General features: G+C 40.7%; 1 protein-coding gene across 10 annotated transcripts in view; it reads right to left on the minus strand.

The window, feature by feature from the left end:
• The window catches only part of trpm3 (transient receptor potential cation channel, subfamily M, member 3), a 175,066-nt gene that overhangs the window by 69,442 nt on the left and 79,907 nt on the right, over window positions 1-25,717 (minus strand). For all 10 annotated transcript variants that reach the window (XM_044025451.1, XM_044025450.1, XM_044025447.1 and 7 more), the window contains exons 2-6: window positions 16,220-16,299; window positions 12,529-12,730; window positions 11,197-11,410; window positions 10,098-10,222; window positions 7,612-7,783 (exon numbers count right to left, since the gene is read on the minus strand). In XM_044025451.1, coding sequence (XP_043881386.1) covers window positions 7,612-7,783; window positions 10,098-10,222; window positions 11,197-11,410; window positions 12,529-12,730; window positions 16,220-16,299 — 793 coding nt within the window. The remainder of the gene's footprint in view (window positions 1-7,611; window positions 7,784-10,097; window positions 10,223-11,196; window positions 11,411-12,528; window positions 12,731-16,219; window positions 16,300-25,717) is intronic.

Consider the following 25,717-nt stretch of genomic DNA (forward strand, 5'->3'; position numbering starts at 1 on the left):
GAAGAGGAGTATCACACCTCTTTTGTCCTTCCATGAATCGTAGTTTTGGCATAATCTCTTTCCGTACGGGGGCTTGTGCAGAGCGCGGGTCACGGTGTCACAGGTAATCTGCGACGCAAGGTCTTCCGGCTTCTGGATTCAATTACCCCGGCTACTTCATCTTTTCTACGCACGCTGTGATTAATGAAAGCGCTGCCGCACGAGGGGGTCACTGAAGGTCACGCAGTAGGCGGAGGTAAATGTGCCTACCTTAATATTCAAAAAGCCATTTCAGGGGGCAAACACGGTGAGTCGTGGATTTACTAAACTGCACAAATGAATAACTTTTATTCATCTTTGGGCCGGGAAAGCAAATCCAATTTAAAAAAAAACAACATCATGTGGGGAATAAAAGGACAGACATAAGATTCAGTCAGGAAAAAAGAAAACACTCATGGATGAAGCCGATTGCGTCCTTTCTCTTTCTTCAGGGAAAACACCTTGAGCTGATATCTGGTTTCACTGCCTGCTTCACAACTTTCTCCTCCTTCTCCTCCTCCTCCTCTCTCGTTCTCTCTCGTTCTCTCTCTCTGAGGCAGGTGAGTGTGATTAAAAAGCTTTACAGCCAGTGCAGGACGACATGTCAGGAGAGCAGTGCAGTGTTTTTGAGTGAGCGGCACTAAATGGTGCCAGTGGTTTTTATTGATTTTCTTCATGTCTGAGTGTGACCATGACGACGGGAAGGGAGGACAACCCGAAGAGAAAGAAATGTCTCAGAGAAGAAGAAGAAGATTGATGAGAGTCTGTCGGGATGAGCAATCATTTGGTCAAAATTATTTTTTTTTAGGTAAAGCTTCAGCCAAATATTTACCGCGCTATAGATTCAAAACAAGCTATGAGATACCATCAAAATTAGAGCTACCGCTAACGATTATTTTCAAAATCGATTAAACTGTCGGTTATTTTCTCTACTCGTCGTGTAATCTTTTGGTCCATAAGACAGAAAACGTCAGAAAACGTAAAAAAATTGTTGATCTGTGTTTGTCAAACCTGGAAATAATGATGTCCTCAAAATGATTGAGTTTTAATGATTTCTTTGTTATATGGTGCAAAGAAACAAAGAAAATATTCACATTTAAGAAGCTGAAACAATCAGAATTTAATCATGAAAAAAGCTTCCAACCGATGAATCGATTATCAAAATAGTTGACGATTAATTGAGTAAGAAATTAGTAATCGATTAATCGAGTAATTGTTTAAGCTCTAGGCGTGAATATGATAGACTGTAACGTTTTTTTGTATCACATAAAACATTCAAAAACAGAAGTGGTCGTTAATCAACTATTTAGATTTGTTTTAATAATTAAAAAAAGTTCTCCTGGGTTTTTTTTAGCTTCATAAATGTGAATATTTTCCGGTTTCTTTGCTCAATATAAACAATGTAATTATTGAAACGAGAAGAAGAATTTTGGTTTGTGGACACAACAAGACAACATGGACAATAAATCGTTTCATGGAGAAAATATTCAACAAGTTAACTGATAATGAAAAGAATCGTTAGTTGCAACTCTTTTGCCGCAGATGCACCTATTGTAATTTCCTGTGTTTTTGTTCCTAAAAGGTTGTTGATACACACACATTCTTATAACCTCTGTATATATTTTGATTTGAAAAAGATTCATTCTTCAACAAAAAAAAAATCAAAAATAATCCTGATCAATGGTAATAAACGCTGTGTCTCTACGTCCTGTGCTCCCTCAGCTCAAACCCTGTCATTTTAATCCATCGCATGTGTGCGCATGTTCTAACTCATGCTCAGCCGTGTAGAGCGGCCTCCATCCTCTGTATTCACAGCCTCCCAGACCAAGACTCCTGTCACAAGACATTTATTTTGTTTACACCCGGCCGGAGCTGTCCCTAAAGATAACCTCGTCCACTCTCCCTCACAGAGGCGTCTAAAAAAAAAAAACCCCACAAGAAACTTCATCTTCCACAACATCGAGTACAGAAGTGGAGCCTGCGGGAGGAAGTGGACGGACAAACTCCTGTCAACCTAAGTGTGGTGTCGAGTCTTTTTGGGAGAGAGGGCACGAATGTGCTGCGGCAATTGGTTTTGACAGGTGCCGATGATTCTGCCACATCTCGTGATAAACACGCGCAGCGGCCGCAGACTTTACACGAGTTTGAATAAGAGGAAATCTTTAAAAATGATCTGTATTTACATATATATATAGTCCTCTTGTAGTCTTGATGACATCCATCTATTCAAACACATTCACGCGTGACGTCACCAGACCACTGATCACAGGAAGCGAAGTCCAACACAAGAACCAAGCCGAACAATGCCGAAGTGTAGATCAGCTAAAAAGACTTAACAATCCTAAAAACGTGGATTAATCTCCAACAAATACCAAGGAAATGTCTAAAATCTCAATATTTCATAGAGGAGTCTGGTGTATTTATTTAGCGACAGCCCTGTGGCATCAAAAACCCTGCCGGTGTATTTCAGACCAGTGACTGTGTCCGATGATGGAGGAAGTACACTGAAAACAACCGTGCAGTGATGACTCCGCCCACCTAAACTGTGTCGTGTGAGGTGAGGCGAGGCGAGCTGGGACCATAGGTGGAAAAGGGGCTTTAGTCTATATCATGTATTGTGTTAGTGTTTGGTTTTATGTGGCAGCCTTTATGTCCTCGACAAATTTCCTTTGGGACAATTCAAAGCAGGGGTGTCAAACTCAAATCCATCGCGGGCCAGTTTTAATAAATTTGGAGCGGTCACGGGCCAAAACAAAAATGTATTAAAAAACCTGTTTTAATTTGGCTTGTTTTTGTTCATTATTTAAAAATTTTAAATTTTAACGCTTTGACGCTTGCTCAAACATTACCTCGAGTTGAAAAATATTGGGCTCGATCTAATTTTAAGATATGATATCTGATTAAAACATTGTCTATAAATAAATAACCAAAAAATAAAAAATGTGTATGTGGTGTAAAGGTAGATTGTACTCTTTGATTACAGACACAAAGGAAATACTGTTTGTTTTTCTGCATCAATCTTTTACATTCTGAACATTTAAGGATCATTTGCGGATATTTCTCAATCTGCTCAATCTCACTTGTAGTAGTAATTAAACACTAATGTAAACACTATTGGCGGGATGCCGTCATTTTGCGGGATAATAACATAATTGCCATGCACTGTGAAAATGTAGTTTAAAGTCAGTGCACTATTTATTTTTATTATTTATATAATAACATTTATTAAGATTTATTATAAGGCAACTTTTTTTAAGATCAATTAAGCACTCGCAGCCACGTAAAATGACGTGGTTGGCCACTTCTGTCCTGGGCGCTTGATATTGACACATGTATATTAGAGAAACAGGTGCTGTATAATACCGGCGGTCATTCGTTATGGCCTCGTGGGCCAAATATAATTACACTGTGGGCCAAATTTGGCCCGTGGGCCAGAGTTTGACACCCCTGATTTAAAGCAACCTTGAATCTTGAGTCTTAGGTCCTCTGGGGCAAACACTGGAGTTCCCATCATCCTTTTCAAAGTTAGTGGTGATGGAGAACAAAACAAGGATGTAGGAGAGAGAGAGAGAGAGAGGGAGAGAGAGAGAGAGAGAGAGAGAGAGAGAGAGAGAGAGAGAGAGAGAGAGAGAGAGAGAGAGAGAGAGAGAGAGAGGGAGAGAGAGAGAGAGGTAGAGATTTTGAAATGGCTGATGCTCCATTTTGGTTTCTATGTGTCAAATAATGACATAACAGAAAAGGTGATGGGCCAACACCACTGTCTGGGAATGTTGAGCTGTAATGAGTTTTATAAGAAGCTACACGACGAGTCGTCATCAGCTCAAAAAAAGAGATGAGAGAAAAAAAAAAAAAGCAGCCATTCAGCCAAAAGACTCAAGTTTATAAAAGTATATAAAAGTATTTAAAGCCAAACATCTATGAGTATTTTCTGAAGCGAACAATAAAGGAGTTCAGTCGGAGTTCACTTCAGTGGGAAAGCAAACACGCTGGCACCAAAGTGTCAAATCCAACCATGGACAAACTTTAGTCAAACACTATTAGCAGCTCTCTACAAAGAGACAAACGCTGAGCAATCACAGGCCGTGTTTACATCATGGTACAGTACAGTATGGTACAGTTTGGAATGGTAAAGCCCTGCTTTCCGACTGAGAACAGTACATTTACGTGGTAGGAGGGATGTGGGCATGCCAAATGGCTGCGTTCAGCGATATATATATATATAAACTATATAGTATTATTATCATATAGACTTAAATATTGTGTGTATATCAATTAGATCACTTCAGTAATACGACTCCCATTTTTTAAATCACTGTTATTTGAGACCCATAGTACAGTTATTTAGTTAATTGTATATATCTTTAAATCCTATTGTGGAGTATTATGTGTTTGTTTGTTGTCCAGGATTTAACTTAATTTCCATTTGGGGATTAATCTATCAATCTGTGTATCTGCAATCAAGTATGAAGGTATGTGGGCAAACCATTGCAAAAAAAAAAGGTAAATCTGGAGCTGGTTATAATAATAATATTATGTAAAAGGCTAATTTTATTGCTCCAGCGTTTCCAGCGGTCACATGACGACAGCGTTACATGGAAAACTGCACAGAGCTGCAGCGGGATTAGCTCCACGATTGCTCAGACATCACAAATGTACCACAGGGGGAGATTATGCATATCTCTTAACCACACGTCTTTCATGTTGTGTTTGGAAACGGTGCGTGACTGTTTTTTTTTTAAAAGCTTGTGGTTATGTGTGGCGTATATAAAACTGACAAACCTACACTTTAGGACGTTCGAGCTAAACGGCTCTCTCCCTCCTTTACATTCTTTGACAGCATCTCAGGCTACACTCAAATCCCACAGGATCCCTGCTGTGAGGAAAATTGACGCGCTCCTCATTTCACTATAATCAAATAAAAAAGAAAAAAGGGTCCTAATGTGCCAACACGACAGTGGTGAATGAGGAGGCAGAGAATACATCGTACAAACAGAAACACTGAAATATGAATCCACGCGACGAAACAACAGATTTAATTGAAGATATTTACTATTACTCTATTCTCTTTTTTAAAATTAAGGCTTCAGGATCAGAGCTGTGCCAGTTTTGACTCATGTAAAGAACTTTAAAATGATGAATGAGCCTCAATATTACAGCCATGAATACTTAAAAGTGAATATTTATTTATTTACTCTGATTTGTCTCCAGTGCTGCCTTGGCCAAAAGTACTGGATTAGCGTCATGGTAACGTATAAAACGCTTCCCAAGTAAATTCACCTCAGATTGACACTGATGTCGACCTGACAGAGAGGTTAACAGAGCAGACGCTGGTAACTGATGTGACCTCGGACACTGCTGACCTTCAGATTATGATGTGAGAGACTAGGTGATGCCTCTCTGACCTTGTCTTGTCCTGATATGAACGTCCCACCTGTGAGTGAGCTCAGGTCCAGTATATCCACTGTATTCTGCATGCTTCCTCACATCCAACCACAAAAAAAAGCACATTTGGTGTCCAAATTCCTGAGTATGCATAAATGTAACCCATACAAATAAAGATTCTAGACCCACTCACTCTGATCTGCTGCAGTTTTCCAGTATTTTAACTCTTCTCGGTTCATTTACTTGTCTCCACCACCACACTATTAACACTGATCGCCACATTTTCTTCTTTCTGCTGGTTAAAAACTTACATTTGAACATAGTTACAGGAGCAAGAGCAGCGCTTTGATTTAATCAGCTCTTTTATGTCCCTCCACCACTTATGCTGATACACTATTACATTATACGGCTCTCCTCTGCACAACCTTTCACCCTCCTGCCTTTCTGACCTCCTTCATCCCCAAGCTCCCTCTCGTTCCCTCAGATCACCCTCTGCCGGTCTCGTCACCATGGGGTCCACTCTGCCTCATCTGTACAGTTAGATCCATGACAAACATTTTCATGCAGGTCTGAACGGTTGCGAGTGGATCTCTTAGGTCTGAGCCGTACCTCTGTGTTGTGGTCAGACAGCAGCAGATACGCGTCACACGTGGTGACACACAGTCACCTTCCTCACCAGAAGAACTCCATACATCTACAGGAAGTGCTCACCTTGGTTCCAAACATAGGTTAAAGAGAATCACATGATGGATTTGAATTAGATTTGTATCCCGGCTGCTCGTACGACGCCGGGGCGTCCCTTTGCCTTCCCAGCCCCATTTGTACTGAGTCCAGGCATAGGATGACAAAGGGAAGACCACACGTCATGAAATTGGAAGATAAACAGAGGAGGCGTCGAACTGCGTTTCCTGCTAACCTTGTTTTGGCTGCTCCACAGTGGATTTGTCCCTATATCCTCCAACCTCTGTCTCCGTCGACACCTGCCACTTACACGTCTGTTCCACACTGTCTTGGATTATGTGTATGTTCACACCGTCTGCTTACAAAAACTGTGCTGCTGAAGATACACGGCGGCACAAAATGGTGGACTTCCTTAAAGCACAACCCTTATCTTAAGTGCATACAGAAAAGGTTAATTATGTTATTCACAGGACTTTATACGTTCTACATCTGATACCGTCGACACAAATGTCATTGACAGGCATGATATTGCCCTTTGTAGAGTAACCGTGTATTTACTAACATTTACTAACAAATATTTCCACTAATTAAATATGCATTTATGTTAAAACCTGCACACACTGAGGAAATAACAATAAAATTGCTTTATGTTGACAACAAGAACAAATAAACGTCGTCTCGCTGACTCAGGTTTGTTCTTGGCGCTGACACTTTTGTTAAAAACTGCTGTGAGAAGCTGTTATGAAATGCATTTAAAGTGTATGTGAGAGCTTTCCCTGTGCTTGTGTGTGTCTGTGTGTGTGTGTGTGTGTGTGTGAGAGCAGAGAGAGGCATTTTGTGTTTAATGCAAATCCATTTGTTTGCCAGCGAGGGTGTAAATGTGAAACATGGAAACAAAGAAATGCATCGCGACACGTCGTCAGATTGTGGACAAAATCGCAAAATTAAGTGTGCGTGTGTGTGCGTGTGTGTGTGTGTGTGTGCAGCCTCAAACACACAGTACTCAAATATACCATTGTTGCCCTTTAACGAGCATAATGTATGTCAGCTCTGAAATAAAGACAGACAAGCTGCACAAGAAAAACAGAATCAAACCAGACTTGATGATTATTCTGCCTCCGTTTCATCTTCATGGACATGATTTGTACGCTGCGTCTTTCATCCGAAAACAGGCTCTGTGAAGCAAAACTACCAGACCTAACTGAGGGAGCGTTTGTGTGTATACAGCAGGAGCACAAGAAGCATCGTTTTACAGTATAAGCAGAAGAATTGATTGATTCATTGGTCCTTCTTTGTGTTTTCTGACTCCACTTATGTCACCTCACTAAATACACACACTGTCTATCAGTAGGATTGTGTTAAAGCAAGTTATAATCACTTTAGTCCCGTTGGCCAACATGAACCCAATTAACCCAGAGTGGTGTCGTTGTTAAATCAAGGATATTGGCGTCACGCTGGCGCTGGATTACTTTAAAAACATCTTTTCAAACCTGAGTCAGCGTGATAAAAGTGAGCGTAAATCCCACTCACGTGTGTTGATCTTCTGCAGGGAGATGTGTTTCTCCAGCTGCCGTCGCAGTTTGACCTCCGCGCCGTACTTCCCCGTGGTGCCGTTGTCTGCCAGGATGAAGTGGGAGTGGAGGCTGTTCAGAACCGTCAGCTTGCTCATCGGGTTGGACATGGTCTGGTACGGACGCACCACCTTATTCAAGCATGAGACGAAACCATCGTGATAACACATTAGGTGCCTTTCAAGGTCGCCTTACAAATAAGGCAAATCAACACAAACATGAGGGGTTTGATGCAGGAATTGCTTTGTTTCTGTCATTTCTTGCTCTATTTTCTTGGTTTAGTCTGTTTTCATTGCAACATCCTGTCAATTTTCCCTGCTCGTGTAACTCCTTGCTCCTGTGTCTCGGTGCCCCTTCCCCTCTTGTGTATAAATAGTTGTTGCTTCTCAGATCATCTTCACCCCAGTGTGAGCGTTTCCCTGTGTTTTTCCTGGTATGTTTTGTTTTTCTGTGTGATGCTGTGCCTGCGTTTGACCCGCGAGTGTTACTGAGCGTTTTTTTAACACCTCTCTGCTCCGACTGAACTCGACGTGTACCGAGCCAGTTTTTTTACATTAAAGACTTTTGACTTTTTCCCTTTAGTCTGGGTTGTGTTTTTCAGAGTCTGTGTGCCTGACAGGTTGTAAGGAGAGCGTTCCAGAGATGAGGAGCTTCTTGGCTAAAAAGCTCCTGAGCCCGTGGAGGTGTAGTGAGGGGAAAGATCAGAGAATGTGGGTAAAACGGTAGATATAATGGAGGTTGGAGAGGTTTGCAGGTGCGAGATTATGGAGAACAGCAGCTGTGTTCTGGGACAATTGGAGTTTACGGAGAAGGTTCAAGGTAAACCTGGAAACTTAACCATGGACTAAGAGTAAAGACAACACTACTTCAACGTGTTTTGTCCGCAGTCTTTAAGTACAGAGATAAATCAATGAAGAACGACATGAGGGTTACGAGTATGAAAGATGTGTGCCTGTGTAAGTGCACTTGTCTAACAACAGCAGCTTTCTTTCCATGCGACTAAATCGCCTCGGGGATTGAGCGTCTTGTTTTTCACCTTCACCAGCTGTTTTCATAAAAAAATAAATTAAAAAAAGGCATGAAAAAACTGAACGCACGACAAACAAAAGTTCAAACATCGCCATCAGGCACTTATTACAATATTTTCTGAAGCGATGCGGCTTCAGGAATTCAGGTCAGGTAATGTAAAGAGTGAAAGAAGTCAGTGGATGGATCCGTCAAGGACAGCGTTAAAACAATGTGTCATTTTTCAGGAGGTTTTTTTTTTGGTAAAAACTGAATATGCGGCCGTTAAATATGTACATAATAAAAAATAATATGGGTTTCGTAGCCTTGGAATAACACTTTTGTATGTCCTGTGTTCTTGGATGAGGAGTCTTGTTACACACACTAAGAGGAAAGGCTCTGAACACACAAACTCGAGGCATAAACCAATGAAAACGAAGGAAGAAATGGCAGAAACAGTAGGAGAGGGAACATATGAATGTATGTGAAGGTTTGAGAACGGGAGGGTGGAGCAGAGGAGTCCTCAGTTTGTCACTAATTCTTACTCCTTGTCTTTATCTTCTGTCTCTACCTCACCTCTCTCTGGCCCCCATTGTTCCTTTCACCACAACCTGTCTAGGCAGATGCTGCATTTTTGGGGTCTGGTTCTTTCAAGAGATTTATTCCTGTTAAAAGGAAATGAGGGTTTTTTTGCTTGCTCATTGTGTGAATTATTGGCTTTGTCTTCTTCTCGCTATAATATTGTAAAGGTTTTCTAAATTACTTTATGCGCAGAGCCTTGAGATAATGTTGGCCGTGATTTGGCACTATAGAAATAAAATTGAACTGAATAACTTTTGTTTTTTATTAAAGTGATCCATTTGAGCCAGATAATCCAGATGTACAGTAAATAGACATATTGGACATTTGCCTTTGCATTTTTAACTATATTTTAAGCTTTTTATGGTGTTTTTTTTATTGTGCAGGTTTTATTCAGACAAAACCTCAATTACAAATAAAAGAACAAGTTTCTTTAGTGTGGATTTGTTCTACTGGGCCTGACAATGGGAGATAAACTCATTTGGTCATTATACAGTTGAGACTAATCACATATGAAACGAAGCTTCAGCAGTTTATCATCTCATTTCCAGCCACCAGCATTAATTGGCTCGGCCCGGCGCGTTCAGCGGCGCGGCACTTTGTGATGAAACTTTAACTGCATTATAACATTGATTCCCAAGGTTCGGATGAGTCGGCGTATGCGCCGCGGTCCCATGTGGTTCCGCCAGCTGTCCGCTTCACTTTGAGGGAGACTTTGTCACAGATTGGATGTGGTTTACTCGCCACCGCGGTTCATAAACTGTTAAGAGCAATTCACAGGCGCCAACAACTGTGGACGGCGCGTAATAACTCTGACATAAACACGCAGACTGTTTTATTCTTTGTTTTCCACAGACTTACATCTTTCCCGACGAGATCCTCTTGATTTTCTACGATGCCCCAGGGAGCGATGCCGATGGTGCAGATCTTCCCTCTTGATTTGGAGGCGTGGTCTTTTAACGCATCGCCCACGTGACGAATCACACCTGTGTGTCGAGACAGAAGCACAGAAATGAGATGAGTTTTGTCATAAAAAAAAAAAAAAAAGCCTCTTTCACTGTAAAAGGAGCAGGGATTTGTGAACACGCTGAAAGAGGGGGATTAACTGGTTTCTAATTACCAGAGGTTGATCTGCCCTGCAGTGTTTTCCACCTGTATTTTAATTGTGATTTTGTCAGAAGCACAGTGACAATGTAATGGTGGTTACTATCTATCTATTATTCAGCATCTCTCTCTCTTCCTTTCTTTCTTGTTTCCCCATGCACTCATTCTGTCACTAAATCTTACCTCCTATCCCTTTCTGTATTCAGGTAAGTGCACGCGACAGCCAGCGGCATTTTTGTTATTTCGTTCTCTCTCCATCTTGTCAAACATTATTGCTCTGATCTCTTTTCTTCTTCTTCTTTTCCCAGTCTGATAATTTAATCAATAACTCAATAACTTCTCTGTTTGAGAGTGAGAAACAATACAATATGTGATGTACAAGCACTGAAGACAAAGTGACACTAATAATAACAACAATACTATTTAACCAAGTTTAGCTGAATCTGTGGATATAATTCCTAACTTTGGTAATAATGATTCCTTGCAATGCCAGGCTTTTGAGAATATCTTTGTGAGCCATTCCCAACTTGCACTCCTTTTTGCTTATGCAGCTCTAAAGTAATTCATGGGAATGATATTAATTTAAGGGTTATTTAAGGGTTATTTTCCCCTTCTTCTATTTATCACATTGCGTATTTTGCTAAAAGATTGTACATCTTTTCACATCATTGTCTGTATTTTTAATAACACTGTGAAATGACACTAAAGAATCTTATATTAACATCATTAAGTAGTATTAAAAGGTTTTTCCTCCACATCATAGTCATGTTAATTGTGGACACAGTCAGACTGATGCACTATATGTGGTCAAACAGTTTGTATAAATAAATGATACAGAATGTGTGCGGTATTTTACCCGTGTTGACCCCGCCAGTGAAAATCCAGGCTCCCGTCGTCATGGCAGCCTTGATGAGCCCTTTGCCGAAGACCTGCTTGAGTTTGGGTTGTAATTCAAAGTTCTGCAGACCTCCGTGGACGGAGATGAGCAGCTTGGGCAGGTCCAGCTGCCATTCCTTGGTCATCAGGTGCAGCAGCAGGTCAGGCTTGGTGTCGTAAGACACTCGCACGTACTGCAAACGCCAGAAAACGAGATGATGCACAGAGACACGTGCAAACAGGGAAGATATTTACACTACATACACTCACTGTGGCTATGTGTAAGCCCTGCCTCTGCATATTGACTTCCACATTTCATGTGATAACCACATACATTATAGAGTATCTGTTTCACAGCATGTCTGTGACTTTACCTGGCGTGTCTGGATTCATTATTTAACCCTGGGATTGAATCAAAGCCAATTTTGACTTAATCATACGACAAACCAGTATGTTGGAGGACATACAGTATGATGTGGTTACTGCCAGACCAGGACAAGAAAACATGATAATCACTACGTTTTCATGTTATTATGACATTGTAACATAGAAGTGTAATTTATCTTTTATCGTTTTTCCACATAAAACGTCACAGGACAAATTGTCTCATTAGAACTCGGTGAAACGTTTCACGTTAAAACACAAGCGATTAATCTGTCACTGATTTCCTCCATTAATAAATGAATCATTTAGTCCATAAAATGTCAGAGAATGTTGAAAAATATGGTTTAATGTTTCCCAAACCTCAAAATGATGATGCTCTTAAAAAGTTAGTTTGTCTATGAAAATATTCACATTTAAGAAGCTGAAAAATCAAAGAAAAAAAACTCAATCGATCGTTGCAGGCCTAATTTGTACTATAAATTAAATGTATAGTTGTGTATTTCATAATAAAATTCCGAATCAAATTTCACGCTATTATGTGACGATGACTGTTGTGTCGTCTTGATTTGTGAGTAAAACTGTCGTCTCACGGTGATTCATCACAGCAAATACTTGATTAATGAGTTCATATTTAAAACCGACTGGCAGCCCTAATAATAATTATATGTAATTACATAGTACTTATAGTAATTTAATTCCGAGGTTACCTTTAGACACGCCGATGTGATGCAGTCATGTCATTCTCCATACGTGCGATGCATTTTAACGAGGTGTGTGCTTCACTCAAAGACGAGCTGGATTGAGGGGACATACTGGACTGGAGGACTCTTTCATTCTGGATTTAAACTATGTTTCAAGTGTATTTCGGGTCTCGATAACCAGTGTGTGTGTGTAAAAATCAAGGTTTCTGAGAGGTTATGAGAGTCACCATGGCTTTGTTGGAGTGTCCTCCTCCCTGGAACTCGATGGTGCCGAAGGCATCGGTGGGACTGAGCTGCGTGTGCTTGCTGATCGACCACTTCTCCGACAGGCTGTCGTTCTTGGCCACGCGCTCCGCCTTGTCATTCTGACTGGAGGAGATGCCGGGGGGCAGGCCCACGTGTTGACCTATCAGACGTCCACAGCAGCACCTGGACGAGCGGAGAGCGGGGGTTAAGAGTGGAGGGGAGATTGGTGCGTTACACACTGTTTGCCAGAGAATAAGTGGAACTCTGACAGGTATGAGCCTCGAGCAAAGCCACTGGAGCGGTGAGCGGCGATGAGAAAAGGGTTGTATAACAGTGAAGATGAGAGGGGGGAAAAGAGTGCGAGGGCTGCTGTAGTCACTGTCTGTACTTACATGTACTGGGGGGCATAGGAATACAGAATCGTGATGTATAATGATTTTTTTTCTTTTTTGTTAAACCAGTGGATTTCACGCTTTTTACACCAAGTTCCACCTGAGAATATATCGAGCTCTCCCGGGATACAGTGGTATATAAAAGCCGAGCAAAGTCAAGTATGGACTTTTCACAGGAGGCAGATTCATTTCATCCATCCATCTTCTGCCGCTTCACATGAGGGTCACGGCGGGGGCGCGCTGGTGCCAATCCCAGCTGACATAAAAAGGCGGGGACAGATCGCCAGGGCACATACACACAGACCAGATTTATTCCCAATCAGATAATTTGCTCTCTCATCATCCTCCTCCTCTTCCTCACTTCCTTCACACACTGTTACAGAGAAATTCGATTTTCTCCATTCATTCTGGTACACCATTTTATTTCGCTCTAAATCTCTTTATTTTCCAACTCGGTCTGATTGTATTTATTTCATTATTAGCAATGATTCACAATCCTGAATATCTTCCGATATCATGTCATTTGACGTCTTTTATACAGCTGTTTTTGTTTCACTCGCATTCTGGTCGTGCCTCTTTACATCCTGCGCTCCGTGAAGTGTAAATGAGACTTCAGGATCGTGTCGGATATCCGATCCAGCGTTTTTGACCCGTATGGAACCAACAATAAACATCATATCGCCTCATCTGTACTTGACAGTGGGCAGAGTTGACTCTTGATGCTGGAGGCAGCGACACGTGATGATGACATGATGTCTGCCATTCGGACAAAAACGCCGTCAGAGGGGAAACGAGAGCTGCGGTTGGACGATGCACTGTTTCAACTTGAACACATCAACATGACTTCATTGGCTTGCACCTGTGCTGATGCTTGAAATGTCATTAAATGTAATTTGATTGGTCGGCACTGGAGAGTTTTTACATGCAGCGTAAACAATTAAAGCAAAGTAACAGACTCACATTACTCCCTCACATCAGTTTGAATGATCCGGGTGTTTCCAACTGAAGTCATTTCTGTTAGTTTATCAACTATTTTGTTTTTTTCCCGTGTGACTGAGAGGAAGAGAAGAATCTGTGCAGCCGAAAATCTTCCATTACCTTGGTCTAGTTTTGCCTTCAACTCTTCACAAATCTCTGTCTATCTCTCCCTCGTCTTTGCTTTGCCCCCTCGGCAAATCAGGATTCAGCAGCAGAGTGACAGCTCAATTGTACAGTATCAATCGTGGTATTCCTACTCGTAAGTGCTGAGCGCACCCCTCGCAGGATGGAGTGGGAGCTCTGGGAGGAAAGGGAATCAGGGACGCTTTGATTTTCACTTCATGTTTCCGTCATCTTTAACCAAAGGTACTTTGCTTCTTCCTTCGGCTTGAGGCACAAGTGTTTTTGACGAAAAAAAAAAAAAAAAAGACGCAGATTTGATCTTGAGGAACATGTCGCCCCCCTCCTCCGCCTGCTCATGATTTCCTCCTGCTTTCCTCTAGTTATGCTAATTCTGTTTACCTAACAAGCAGTGGCATGTCCTCCTTATGTGTGAGTGTGTGTCAGCTGTCAGGCAGTTGATGACCGTCCAAAGCCCTCGCCGGCACAGCGTGTGCGCCACCGTTGGCCCTTGTTAGTGTTGGCAGAGCCAGATTTACGGCTGATTCAGCGCGTTAAGTCTAAATTGGCATCCGTCAGCGAGAGAGATCGCTGTGATTGGCCGTTTATTTGACCAAAACGTTGTATTTTGAATTTTGTCTGAATGTTGAGAAGGATACCTTGGTTTTGATTATGCGTTTATAGACATATTTTTGACTGTCAATCTTCTGTTAATTCTGCAGCGTTTATGTAGTGACCGTGGAATCATTCTTGGGACGACTGAGCGCGACAGACACTTGTGTTTGCATGAAAATACGTCAATTTAATGGCTCGTCATGGTCGTACAAAAACGGCGTCATCGAAAATATTCTGAAACTGTCTCCTGGTCTAAAGACTGTATGTTTTCCCAGGCTGCAGCACCTGCACCATATACAGGAACTGGGCCATCATTAATCACATAAAATGAGAACACAAAACACGATATGAATGAGCAAGTTAAATTGAAGAATGAGAATATACAAACAGAGGGAAAGGCTCCTACAGTTTATCTTAGCGAAAGCTTTACTCCTGATTGTCTCGCTGTAAATGTTTATCTCTGTATTGTTTGTGCAGCCACTGAGGTTATATTTAAATGTGCTATAGAAGAACAATTTCAATGACAAATTCCCACTGGGGGAAATACAGTTTATGCCATTCTATTCCATCCTATCCTTCTTCCGCGCTTTCATTTATTTCATGTGGACACTTGGACGCGAGTAAAGCTACGACATGACCATCAGGAGCTGTGAGTGCGGCCATCTGTGTGACGACACCGTCGCCAAAGAGGTCTTTCTCTTCTCCTCTCCGCCACCTGCTAATAATCAATTTACCATTAACTGACGTGCATTCAGTCTAGGCAGCGTGGCGTTTGCTCGTGGTGTCAGTCGACCATCAGGACTGTGTGTGTCCCAGGCCTTAGCCTTGACTTTCTGGGTGTGTTCATCAAAGCTGTTGTACAGATTTTTGGATAAAAACAACAAAGCACTGACTTTGTAGAATAAAATGAGACAGTAAGTAGTAACTTATAACTCACTTTTACCCATTCCAATGGAACAGAATAGAACTTTATCGTCCATCTGGAGCAGGAACATTTTATGTGCATACTGAATGAATGAATGAGGGGTTACGCTCCTGAGAGTGCTGCTAAAATGGATCATGTTAAAGGTTTTGGCTCATTTGTATAGTGCGGTGGTTCTTAAACTTTTTACATCAGGTACTGAGAAAAAACTGAGTTCTCTTGAAGTAACTCCATTATCGCCAACGTTAAAATAATGTACAGTGGTGTAACTTATTCCCAATAAGATCTTTTGCTCTTTCATCATCCTCCTCTTCCTCTCATATACTTCACACACTGGTATAGTGAAACTAGATTAAGATGGAGCGTGCCTCTAGTTATCATTATTATTATTATTATTATTATGTAATTTATTATAATTTTTGTGTGAATTTCTGATTTTCCTCCAAGTACCACCAGAGGAAGCTCACGTACCACTGGTGGTACACGTGCCACAGTTTGAGAACCAACTGTACACTGTTCCTAAAGTATCTGTACACTGTAAATACTTTTAGCAAATAAGTTTGATGTAAATAGAAGAGTTAGAATACAGTTGTCTAATTTGACATCATGTGGATATACTGTACAAACAAAAGCATTCTTACTCACCTATGGGGGTCTTTGGCGCTCACTATGATATGAACACATTCTCTCTTGCTGAAGGCTCTTTCTATCCACGATTTCTGTGCCTGCACAAATGAAGACAGGGAGAAGGCAGTCAGTCTTCTCCAGATAATGGAGGTGTAACCTGAGCACACAGAAGTGACAGCAAACAGACAGCTGGACCAGACTCTTATCATAATAACACAGTCTGTGTTTGACCGTGGAGTGCACCTGTAAAAAAAAAAAAAAAAGACAATGCTTTCTTGTCCTTCAAGACATGAGAAGGGTTGCGTTGTGTGAAATGAGATTCTGTCAGCTTTGTGGTGTTTATCCAAGTTTGGTTAGATAACAAACTGACAAATAATACCATGTGAGGGCTAAATGTCTCACTAATACCTCAGCAAAACAAAAAATAAGTAACGTTGAACCCAAACCTAGTTTAAAAACCAAAACCACAGCATCTTGTAAATGGCTCGCACACATTCAGACATAATTCAAATGCTAAGGACACACTGACGGAAACACTTCATGTTATTCATTGACTTCATCTTCAACTGGATGAGATGAAGAGCTGGGGAAAGAGAGAGCGGATGTTGAACGCACTGAGGCATTAAATTATGTCAGTGTTCCACTCCTTAGATACTCTTTATGTGCAGCCAGCTGAGTGTGAGTGTGTGAGCCTTTATGTGTGCACATTTATATGAGAAACCGTGTTTAAATTTCAATATGGGCTTCTTTTTTTCTCCTTATCTTGTATTCACTGTAAAAAAAAAAGAAAAAAGACAGAGGGACAGAGCATATGTAAGACCTCGATTACACGGCAGTCACATCTGCTGCAGGCCTGAGTGACAGCATGACTGACCGCAGCCAATTATCCTGCTACAGACACAATCAGGAAGACTTTGTGGAGCTTCTGAGCTACTCTGGGATTCACATGTAGCACATAGAGGCTAACAGGTATCAAAAACCACTACCAAATTGGTAGCACTTCCTCATTTTTTTCAGTGCCAAAGTATCGATACGCATCTACACAAGCGGCGCCATTATTAATATTTATGTTTTGTTTCTTCCAACTTTGCTCTGGAACAGCTGGAAGCAGACAGTTAGCGCAGTTAGCTGCCATTCTCTGACACCCAAGCATCTGACTAATGACGATAAAGCTAGCTGTGATCGGTGACTGCGTGCAACACTGCACTGTGTAGTTTGCTCTTTAGTCATCGAGGCAGACAAGCATTTCACTTTTAGGAACTACAGTAAATCTAACGACGTGTATCATGTATAAAGAAAGTGACAATAAAACCGTCTAAAGCAGCATGTTTTGACTGCTTTAGCGAAGCTAACATTTCTGCTGCAGTGCAGTCTCTCAGCTCCAGTGCTAACAGAAACTCCACTTAACATTTGTAATGGTTAAAATAATAATAGCTACAAACTCAAGACACTGCTATCATCACTTTTAAGAATGCATTTATTCATTTATGTGCTAAATAATCCCAGAGAAACAAGGTCACTTTTCAAATATGACTTCATTTTAAAAACAGGGGAGACTATAGACACAACAAACTTTGTAACTGATTTAAAATTAAGCAAAATTTTAATCCTGAGAAAGCACAGACTACACGATCCAGTCAAGACAAAGGACCACACACAGGGATTTGGGAAACCCTGCGTGATTTAACGTGATTTCAGAATGTAAACAGACATGCAGGTGGACTGTCGGCGAAAACAGAAACTGTGGATGAACTCATGGCTGAGAACAAGAAATCAACTTGGCTTATACAAGTTACAGTTCTCAACAAAAGTACGCTTTCCCGGTCAACTCGCTCTCGTGTGTTATTACAGGGTTCTGCTCACGATTTAAAATCGGGAAGACTGTGATGTTAAAATTGTGTCTGTTAACCCCTCATACTACAGGATAATTGGGCCAGATAATCTGTTCAAACCATCCTAAAATCAGATTGTCGGAAGGGCCAGATTGGGACGATAATCTGGCCAATTATCCTTTCGCGGGGGATGGGGCTTAACAAACGCTTTTATTACAGTGGAGAGAACCATGGCCTCCTTGCAGCAAAATGTACATTACTCTCAATAAGAGTTTCTGTATCAGTAAAATGATTGCTAATGATGCCACTCCATAGAGGCTTATACACAACTGTAGTACCTGGTATCTTGTAAAATTAAGTGTTTGTCACTTGATTTAAACCTTAAGTTTGTCTAACTATTACTTTGAAGTTTGCTCGAGCATTAATCCTTCGCTGAATAGTCGCAGATTGTGGTTTACTTGTGTTACTAGTGTGCGTAAACACAAAATGATCCTGTGACGTGACGTAACCATTCAGTCATCAACCGTGAAAATAAAACAGAATATAGTAGAACTGAGTTATATAGACTTCCGGTTCCTGGTACAACTTTTCACTAAACTGGCTCAAGAAATGACACTTCCTGTGTTAACACTGTCTTGGACAGTATCTCTGCGAGATGTCAGGTTGGCGACACCAAAAGGTCCAGAATAGTCACAAAAATGTCACATACAAGCAGGAGCACACACAGACCAGACTCCAAAAAACCCACAGCGGTGGAAAGACAACAGCAGTGGAAACAAAAGGACAAGAGCTTTTATTCTGGGAGAGCTGCCCCAACTCTTCTCCCAGCCAACAGAGCTGAAAGCTGTTTGTACAGGGATTTCTTCATCGCCACGGCTACAACAACAAGCTCCATGTGCGCCTGACTGGCCCTGTCACACCACAGCACGCCAAAACCCACTGCATCTGACCACAAGCAGGCCCAACCTGTGTACAGGTACACTTACCCTGAAACCACACTTTCCGCGATTAACCATTACTCTGGGGGGGCTGGGGTTTTTTTTTGTTTTTTTTTTTAGAGATCACGCTGGACACGATGACTCAGCAGGACACAACAATGCCACCAGCCCCTTTCTTTTCTATGACATGTTAAAACGTGTGTATTCATGCGCCGGCTTATGCTTTCAGAAAGTAGACCCAGTCATTGGTAGCAGCAGCGAATGTTGACGAGGAGCGAAAGCGGTGATGACAAAACACGTCTTTCATGTTCCTAGAAGGATCGGGACGAACTAGTAGGTGACGTCCTGATCCTGATTTTGCATCAGGGCTGAGTGCGCTTTTCTTTTTTTTTTAAATAATCTGAGATTATTTAGATTGGCAGTTACACAGATGTATTACTTATGTGATCTTGGAGGTCATTCCATGCCACTCCACTTCAGTTTGTTCTGTCTTCTCTGCAGTAAGTATTACCAGGAACACTCACTCACTCACTCACTCACTCACTCACTCACTCACATATGGTGGGTGAACATGGCTGTAACATGAGTTTACAACAATGGCCCTCATCAGTGTTTGTACAGCATGTCAAAGTAAATACCATGATGTCAAATCACGTGTTCAACAAACGTTAGTTTCAATATTTCAGTCACAGTTGAACAACATGTTGTACACAAACAGATCTGGTGACACCTGCACTCGTCTGCTCTCCCCCACTTTCCCTCCCTGCAGCAGCAGCAGCAGCGACTTCAGTCAGGAATATTATTCTTATTATATATTATTAAAATTTTACTGACAACTTGTTTTGTTATTAAGGTAAAAACAAGTAGTGGATGTTGGATCTGTATCAGCAGATATTCAGATACAATAAAAAAGATCTGATCCAAAACAAGCTGATGGAGACATTTCATATAAAAACAATTCCCTTTATATTGTTGTGACCCCCATCTTTCGCTCTCCCCCTTTCAATTCGGACTCTTCATCATTTTTTTTTTTCACAAGACAAACACATTTCCTCACTCCATCTCACACAGTTTCATCTCCTCCTCCTCCTCCTCCTCCTCACACTCTCTGCTGTTGCTTATGAGATTTGACATGGTATGATGAGATGGCACATGGCCTGCACTCCATTGTGTAATTAAGATTTATCTTTGTGGGGGAGGGGGGTGGAACTCACATGCTCATACACACCAACACAGCAGCTGTCTTTGCAGAAATATTGGACTTTGTGTGTGTGTGTGTGAAAGGAGTGACTGCTGTGCAGCAAGTGAGCAGCATCTGACAGCCTGTTTGGGGTCTTGACTCCATTACACTCAACCTCGCCACCACCCTGTTTCTCCCCCCTCCACCTCCACCTCCACCTCCTCCTCCTGTGTGCCACCATCGTGTCTCCTCGGTGTTATTGGCCGTGGCAGGGAGCGGAATTGAGAACCATATGCAATCAAGAGCCTAATCTCTCTGCTGCCTCACTGTTTTTCCCTCCCTTTGCCTTTAAGCAACATGGAGTAACAGCACTCGCCTTTTATCGAGAGGACGCACAAGAGTCTGTGCCACTTTTACATGAGTTATAACATGACTTATGAACACATTACTGCCAGAAATGCTGAAAAAGCAAGATCATCATCATGACGTCATTATTTAGTTTTATACAGTTCTTTAGTTGGCTTAAGGTGAACTGAATGATTTAATGAAATAATTGTGCTCTTATAAACCCAGTGGGTTTTAACGGCATAATTACACTTTTAAACGACTAGCACATATTCTATTCCATGTTAATATAGAATATATATACGCTTTATCTAATTCTGAAGAAGCAAATGTAACACATTACACACATTACTTTATTGTAAGTCGCTTTGCTAAATGACATGTAATGTAACACATCCAACCCCCCCAGAGATTAATTAAATATTCAGATTCTGATTTTGAAAAGAAGAAAATACTCATTTTTTTAGCATCTCTGCACTGTCTTTGCCCATTTCTTTAGATTTTATCTGAAAGTTTTCTGCAGCAACTTCTACATCTCAGATCTTTTGAGAAGAAAACAGCTAAAAACTGCTTTATTCAGATTAGTATCTTGATGACATAAAACAAATGTCTCTATTTCTGTCATATGCATTAGTTTTTCAAAACTCTACCTTACATTGAATTTTTTTCCCTCCTGCATGCTTTTAAAAACAAATTTGAAGCACTTCCCCTAGCATATTTTTATTCATCTATTTATGCTTTTTAAATGCATTTTTATTATCGTTTACATCTTGTTTTCATTGTGAGCCTCTTTGAGCTGCAATTCATGTTTAAAAGGTGTTATGTAAATAAAAGTATTAATATTAATGTCGTATTATTACAATTAAGACAGTGGCTTCCTTTTTGGAACACATGCTTTTACGTTTGGCCTTAATTTGATTTTAAATAATTAAAGAAGAAACTTAGAAAAGCTTTTAAATTGAACAATCAAACTCAGTAGATGGTGATCACATACGACATGTTTGAATGAGGATCACAAAAAGAAACGAGAGATAAACTGATGACAAAACGAATACTTTTACTTATTTTAGTTACTGATACTTTTATCTTCTACTTCAAATACAGCTGTGAGATATTTTACTTTATTATCTTTTAAGAATATTTAGGTTTGGACTAGGTCTATAGTAAACATACAGCTCTACATTAGATTCTTAAGATTCTAAAGATCAGTGACAGGTTTGTTTTGTTCTGTTTGTTGACTCACCTGTGTTTTGTGAAGCGCTGCCTTGTTGTGGCCTCAAAGGCTTCATCGCGACTAAAAAACACTTAAAAGTCACTAAATGAACCTGATCAGAGGAAAAGTGATCAGGTCACATCTCAGTCCACGGGCAACTGAGCTATTCCGGGAATATTAACCCTGCTGGAATGTGTGTGCGTGCATGCGTGCCTGATGTGTGAGTGTGTGTGTGTGTGTGTGTGTTCATGGTGCTAAATATCTGACCAGTCCATAATATTATAAATATGGAACTGCACTGAAAAATAGTGCATTTAGAGAATTAACTGCTAACCTAACCAGCTCTTTTTACCAGTTTTAGATTTAGATCTAAAACGACTTATATACACTGACCTTGTCAGGAGCAGCAGTCCTCAAGGAGACCAAAACCTGGTCCTAATGAGGCAGAACCTAATTTCTGAAGAACTGGTTACGTTTCGAGACTTTATTTGTGGTTAGGTTAATGGTAGGTGTAGGCACTAAGTGGTTATAGTAAAGGAGCGCAATAACACTTTGTTCAGGCTGTCCAAACCAATGGAAGTCAATGCAGTTTACTAAGAAGAATAGCTGCACAAACCTGTGTGTGTGCTGTTCGGTGTGTGAATGTGTGTGTCATCTCTCTCAGCCACGATTCTGTCACAGAGCAAGTCTGAAGAAGGAGCCTGAATGGCATGAGAGCCTATTATGTGGAGCAACATGACATTCGTTGTGCTTTCTCACTGTCCTTATTTTTCCTCACACACACACACACACACACACACACACACACACACACAGACACACACTCTCACTCAAGTGCATGTGCACATTTGTGTATATGTACACGTCTGCCATTGCACTTGCAGTTTTCCTGCTATTGTTTCAGTAGTTTCCTCACTGTGTTCATCAGGGGGATTAACGGACCAGGTTTAATTAGCAGCAGCAGCAGCAGCAGCAGCAGCAGCAGCAGCAGCAGCAGCAGCAGCAGCATTGGGGATAACTGGGAACATAAGACTGTAATCTGAGGTAAATTAAGTATAATGACACACAGACAAGGTGTTTTCACTGAACAGAGAAAAGAGACTTCTTTTCCAAAAACTGTAATCCTATTTCTCCTGTAATCCCTCATTTCATTTGTGTGTTCCAATCTCGGGGGGTTAAATTATGGAACAGATGATTTAAGGCAGAGTAAACACATTCATCAGTTTAAACGAATATGCAAAATACAAATATAAGGATGAAGAACAGCAGTTTAATCCAGGACAGTAATGGAAATGGTATCAGTGTTTAAAGCCAGAGAACATTAAGATTATTGTATAAAATATTGTGTAATAGGACTGAAAAAAATCTACATTTCTACTTCTTTATGGGAGAAGAAATGTTGGTTTTTTTTGTATGAGATTTATGTTTTTGAAACAGCTTGAAATGGCAGAAATGTGTCGTTAACAGCTTCATAGTTAAAAAGGTCTAAAATGAAATGTATCATACTAATATTGGTATATGCTTCAGTTTGTAATATCAGTATTGGTCACAGTGATATTATGCCATATTATGGAGAGGAGGGATAAAGAACTAAAGAGACCATCTTTCCATGTAGATTATTTTAATAATCTAGTAATCTGTCCATTTTCCAATTCATTGATTACTTGTTTGGTCAATAAAATGGCAAAAGATATTGAAAAGATTTTGCTATATGGAGCAAATAAACCAGAAAATAGTCACATTTGTGTGATATGTATGTATATATACGGATCTAGTGCTGGGAAAATGGTGGTTGCCAGTTTCAGAGTCAAAGGAAAACAGCACTTGAATGAAGAAGAGAGAAACACGGATATTTTGAAAATGCTGCTTTGACATCTGAAGTGTGGAATGTTTTTGTTTTTAACCATGTTACTAAATGATAAAAGACAAAAAGGTGATGGAGAAAAACAAACAAATAAACAGGAGCAATCTATGAATTAGATTATTGCAGGGTTTGATTCTTTTTTTTTTTAACTTCTCATGTCATATGAAAACTCATTCAAGTCTTTACTTGTTTTGTTTTTTTTCTCATTAAATATCACAACAAATACTGCACTGTGGACTTATTACCAGGAATATGAATCACCATATTATCATACGGTGAGTTCTTGACATAATTACATCCTGAGGAATAATCAAAAACAACTCTGCTCCCCTGAATCTGGTGCAAATTAAAGCCTGATGTATTCAGTGTCATGACTGACTCTGGTTAGTCACACACACACACACACACACACACACAGTTCAGACGCTGCCAGGCATCAGAGCAGCAGGTGTGTCACTGTGTGCATGCACATAGAATAAACACACACACACACACATAATACACCTAAGGACAAGCAGCATGGGAAGGTCATAATTTCCTACTTATTCAGTCGCTTGCCAGAAGGGGACACACATACCTACACACACACACACACATGCTTGCATAAATGCCAATGAACTGTACACAAAGTCTTTAGCTTTTTAAAACAGCTCAGTGAACAGCATTACAAAGAACACAATCATTATCCAATGCCTCTAAGATAATTCAACGAAATACATAAGTGACTACAAAGTAAAAAAGCTGGTGAAATCAGAGGTGAAAAGCATTATTCGTGCACTGTTTTTAAGAAGTAAATGATTTGAATCAGTTCCACAGACTGACTCTTCTCTTAAGTTAAATCATTCTAGTTTTCCAAGTTGGCCTTCTTTTGAACGTCCTTGTATTCTATTCATTGAATGATAAGAGTGTAAATACGGTACAGTACGTGGATACCAGTGAACCTCCTGACATTATTCTCTTGCAAGTCTCCATGGTTACCGTCTTTTTTTCGACGACTCTTTTGTCCAAAACTACTTGACGAGGAGGTGTTTTGCCAGCGGGAAGCATATGAGTTCACAGCTTGTTATACAGACATGTGGTCACAACATGTAAATGCCGTGTTCGCATTGAATGGAACAGTTTGGCTTACGTATTATTTTTTGCGTTTCCATTGGGAATAGTACCAAAATAACCTTTCCATTTTTTGGGCATCCTTCCTTCCCTTGGGGCACCAAGAAAAGCTCGATCAACTCTACCCACGACGTCAGCTTCCTTGCAACCGGTGTTTCCTCAACACGTGCAGTCTATTCTCATACAAAGCTTGACGTCTTGTTGAGACAAACAACCGCATATTGAGCAGTAAAAAGAGATGCCAAAGGATGTCCTGGTACGACACGTCACACTACACATCAGCCACAGTAGGAATTACTATTGCACCAATGAATTCTGCTTCACAATGATAGGAAGAGCTGACATGGAAGGATAGTTACTGTTGACAACTCTACAACTCACTTCCAGAACATTTTTGTTAAAACGTCTTGTTTTGTTTCGGCTTTGCTCCGAACTGAGCAGCACCTGTGTTAAAACAAGATCAGCCGATCCATTTCACCTCCCATGTCAATCAAATTCCTCTACTTAACATCTCTGTTGAGTCTCTCTCTCTCTGTGTCCTTTGTCTTCCTCCTCTCTCAAGTCTCTTTGTAATCCGATACAAAGAAAGCCACGTATGACCTCATAGATGGGAGTTTTTATCCACAGTGACCTTCAAGGAGTAAGTCAGTCAGTGCGTCAGTAAACAGCACTAAATTGTGGCTCAAGGGTGGATCCAGACTCGCAGAGACCTCTGCTAGATCCACATAAGCCTCTGTCACACAGAAATAACACGTTATACCTGGGATTTGTGAAGCCACATGAACCTGGCTGGAAAAACCACTCCCACCGTCAGAGGAAAGAGAAATCTAAACAGCATGGTGGTTAATATTGAAATATCTGTTCAAGCTTTGGTAAGAGGGAAGGTTTCCACATTGAAATATACAGCCTAGATGCACATCTGTTTTGTTGTCAAGTTATTTGACCTGGGAATGAATGCCAATTAAATCCAAGCCCAATGGCCAAAAGCCAGTTTAAATACAAGTATAAATGGGTATTTTGATCAGAGGAAATGG

This window comes from Solea senegalensis, linkage group LG5 (genome assembly GCF_019176455.1).
Source record: "Solea senegalensis isolate Sse05_10M linkage group LG5, IFAPA_SoseM_1, whole genome shotgun sequence".
Taxonomy (NCBI): domain Eukaryota; kingdom Metazoa; phylum Chordata; class Actinopteri; order Pleuronectiformes; family Soleidae; genus Solea; species Solea senegalensis.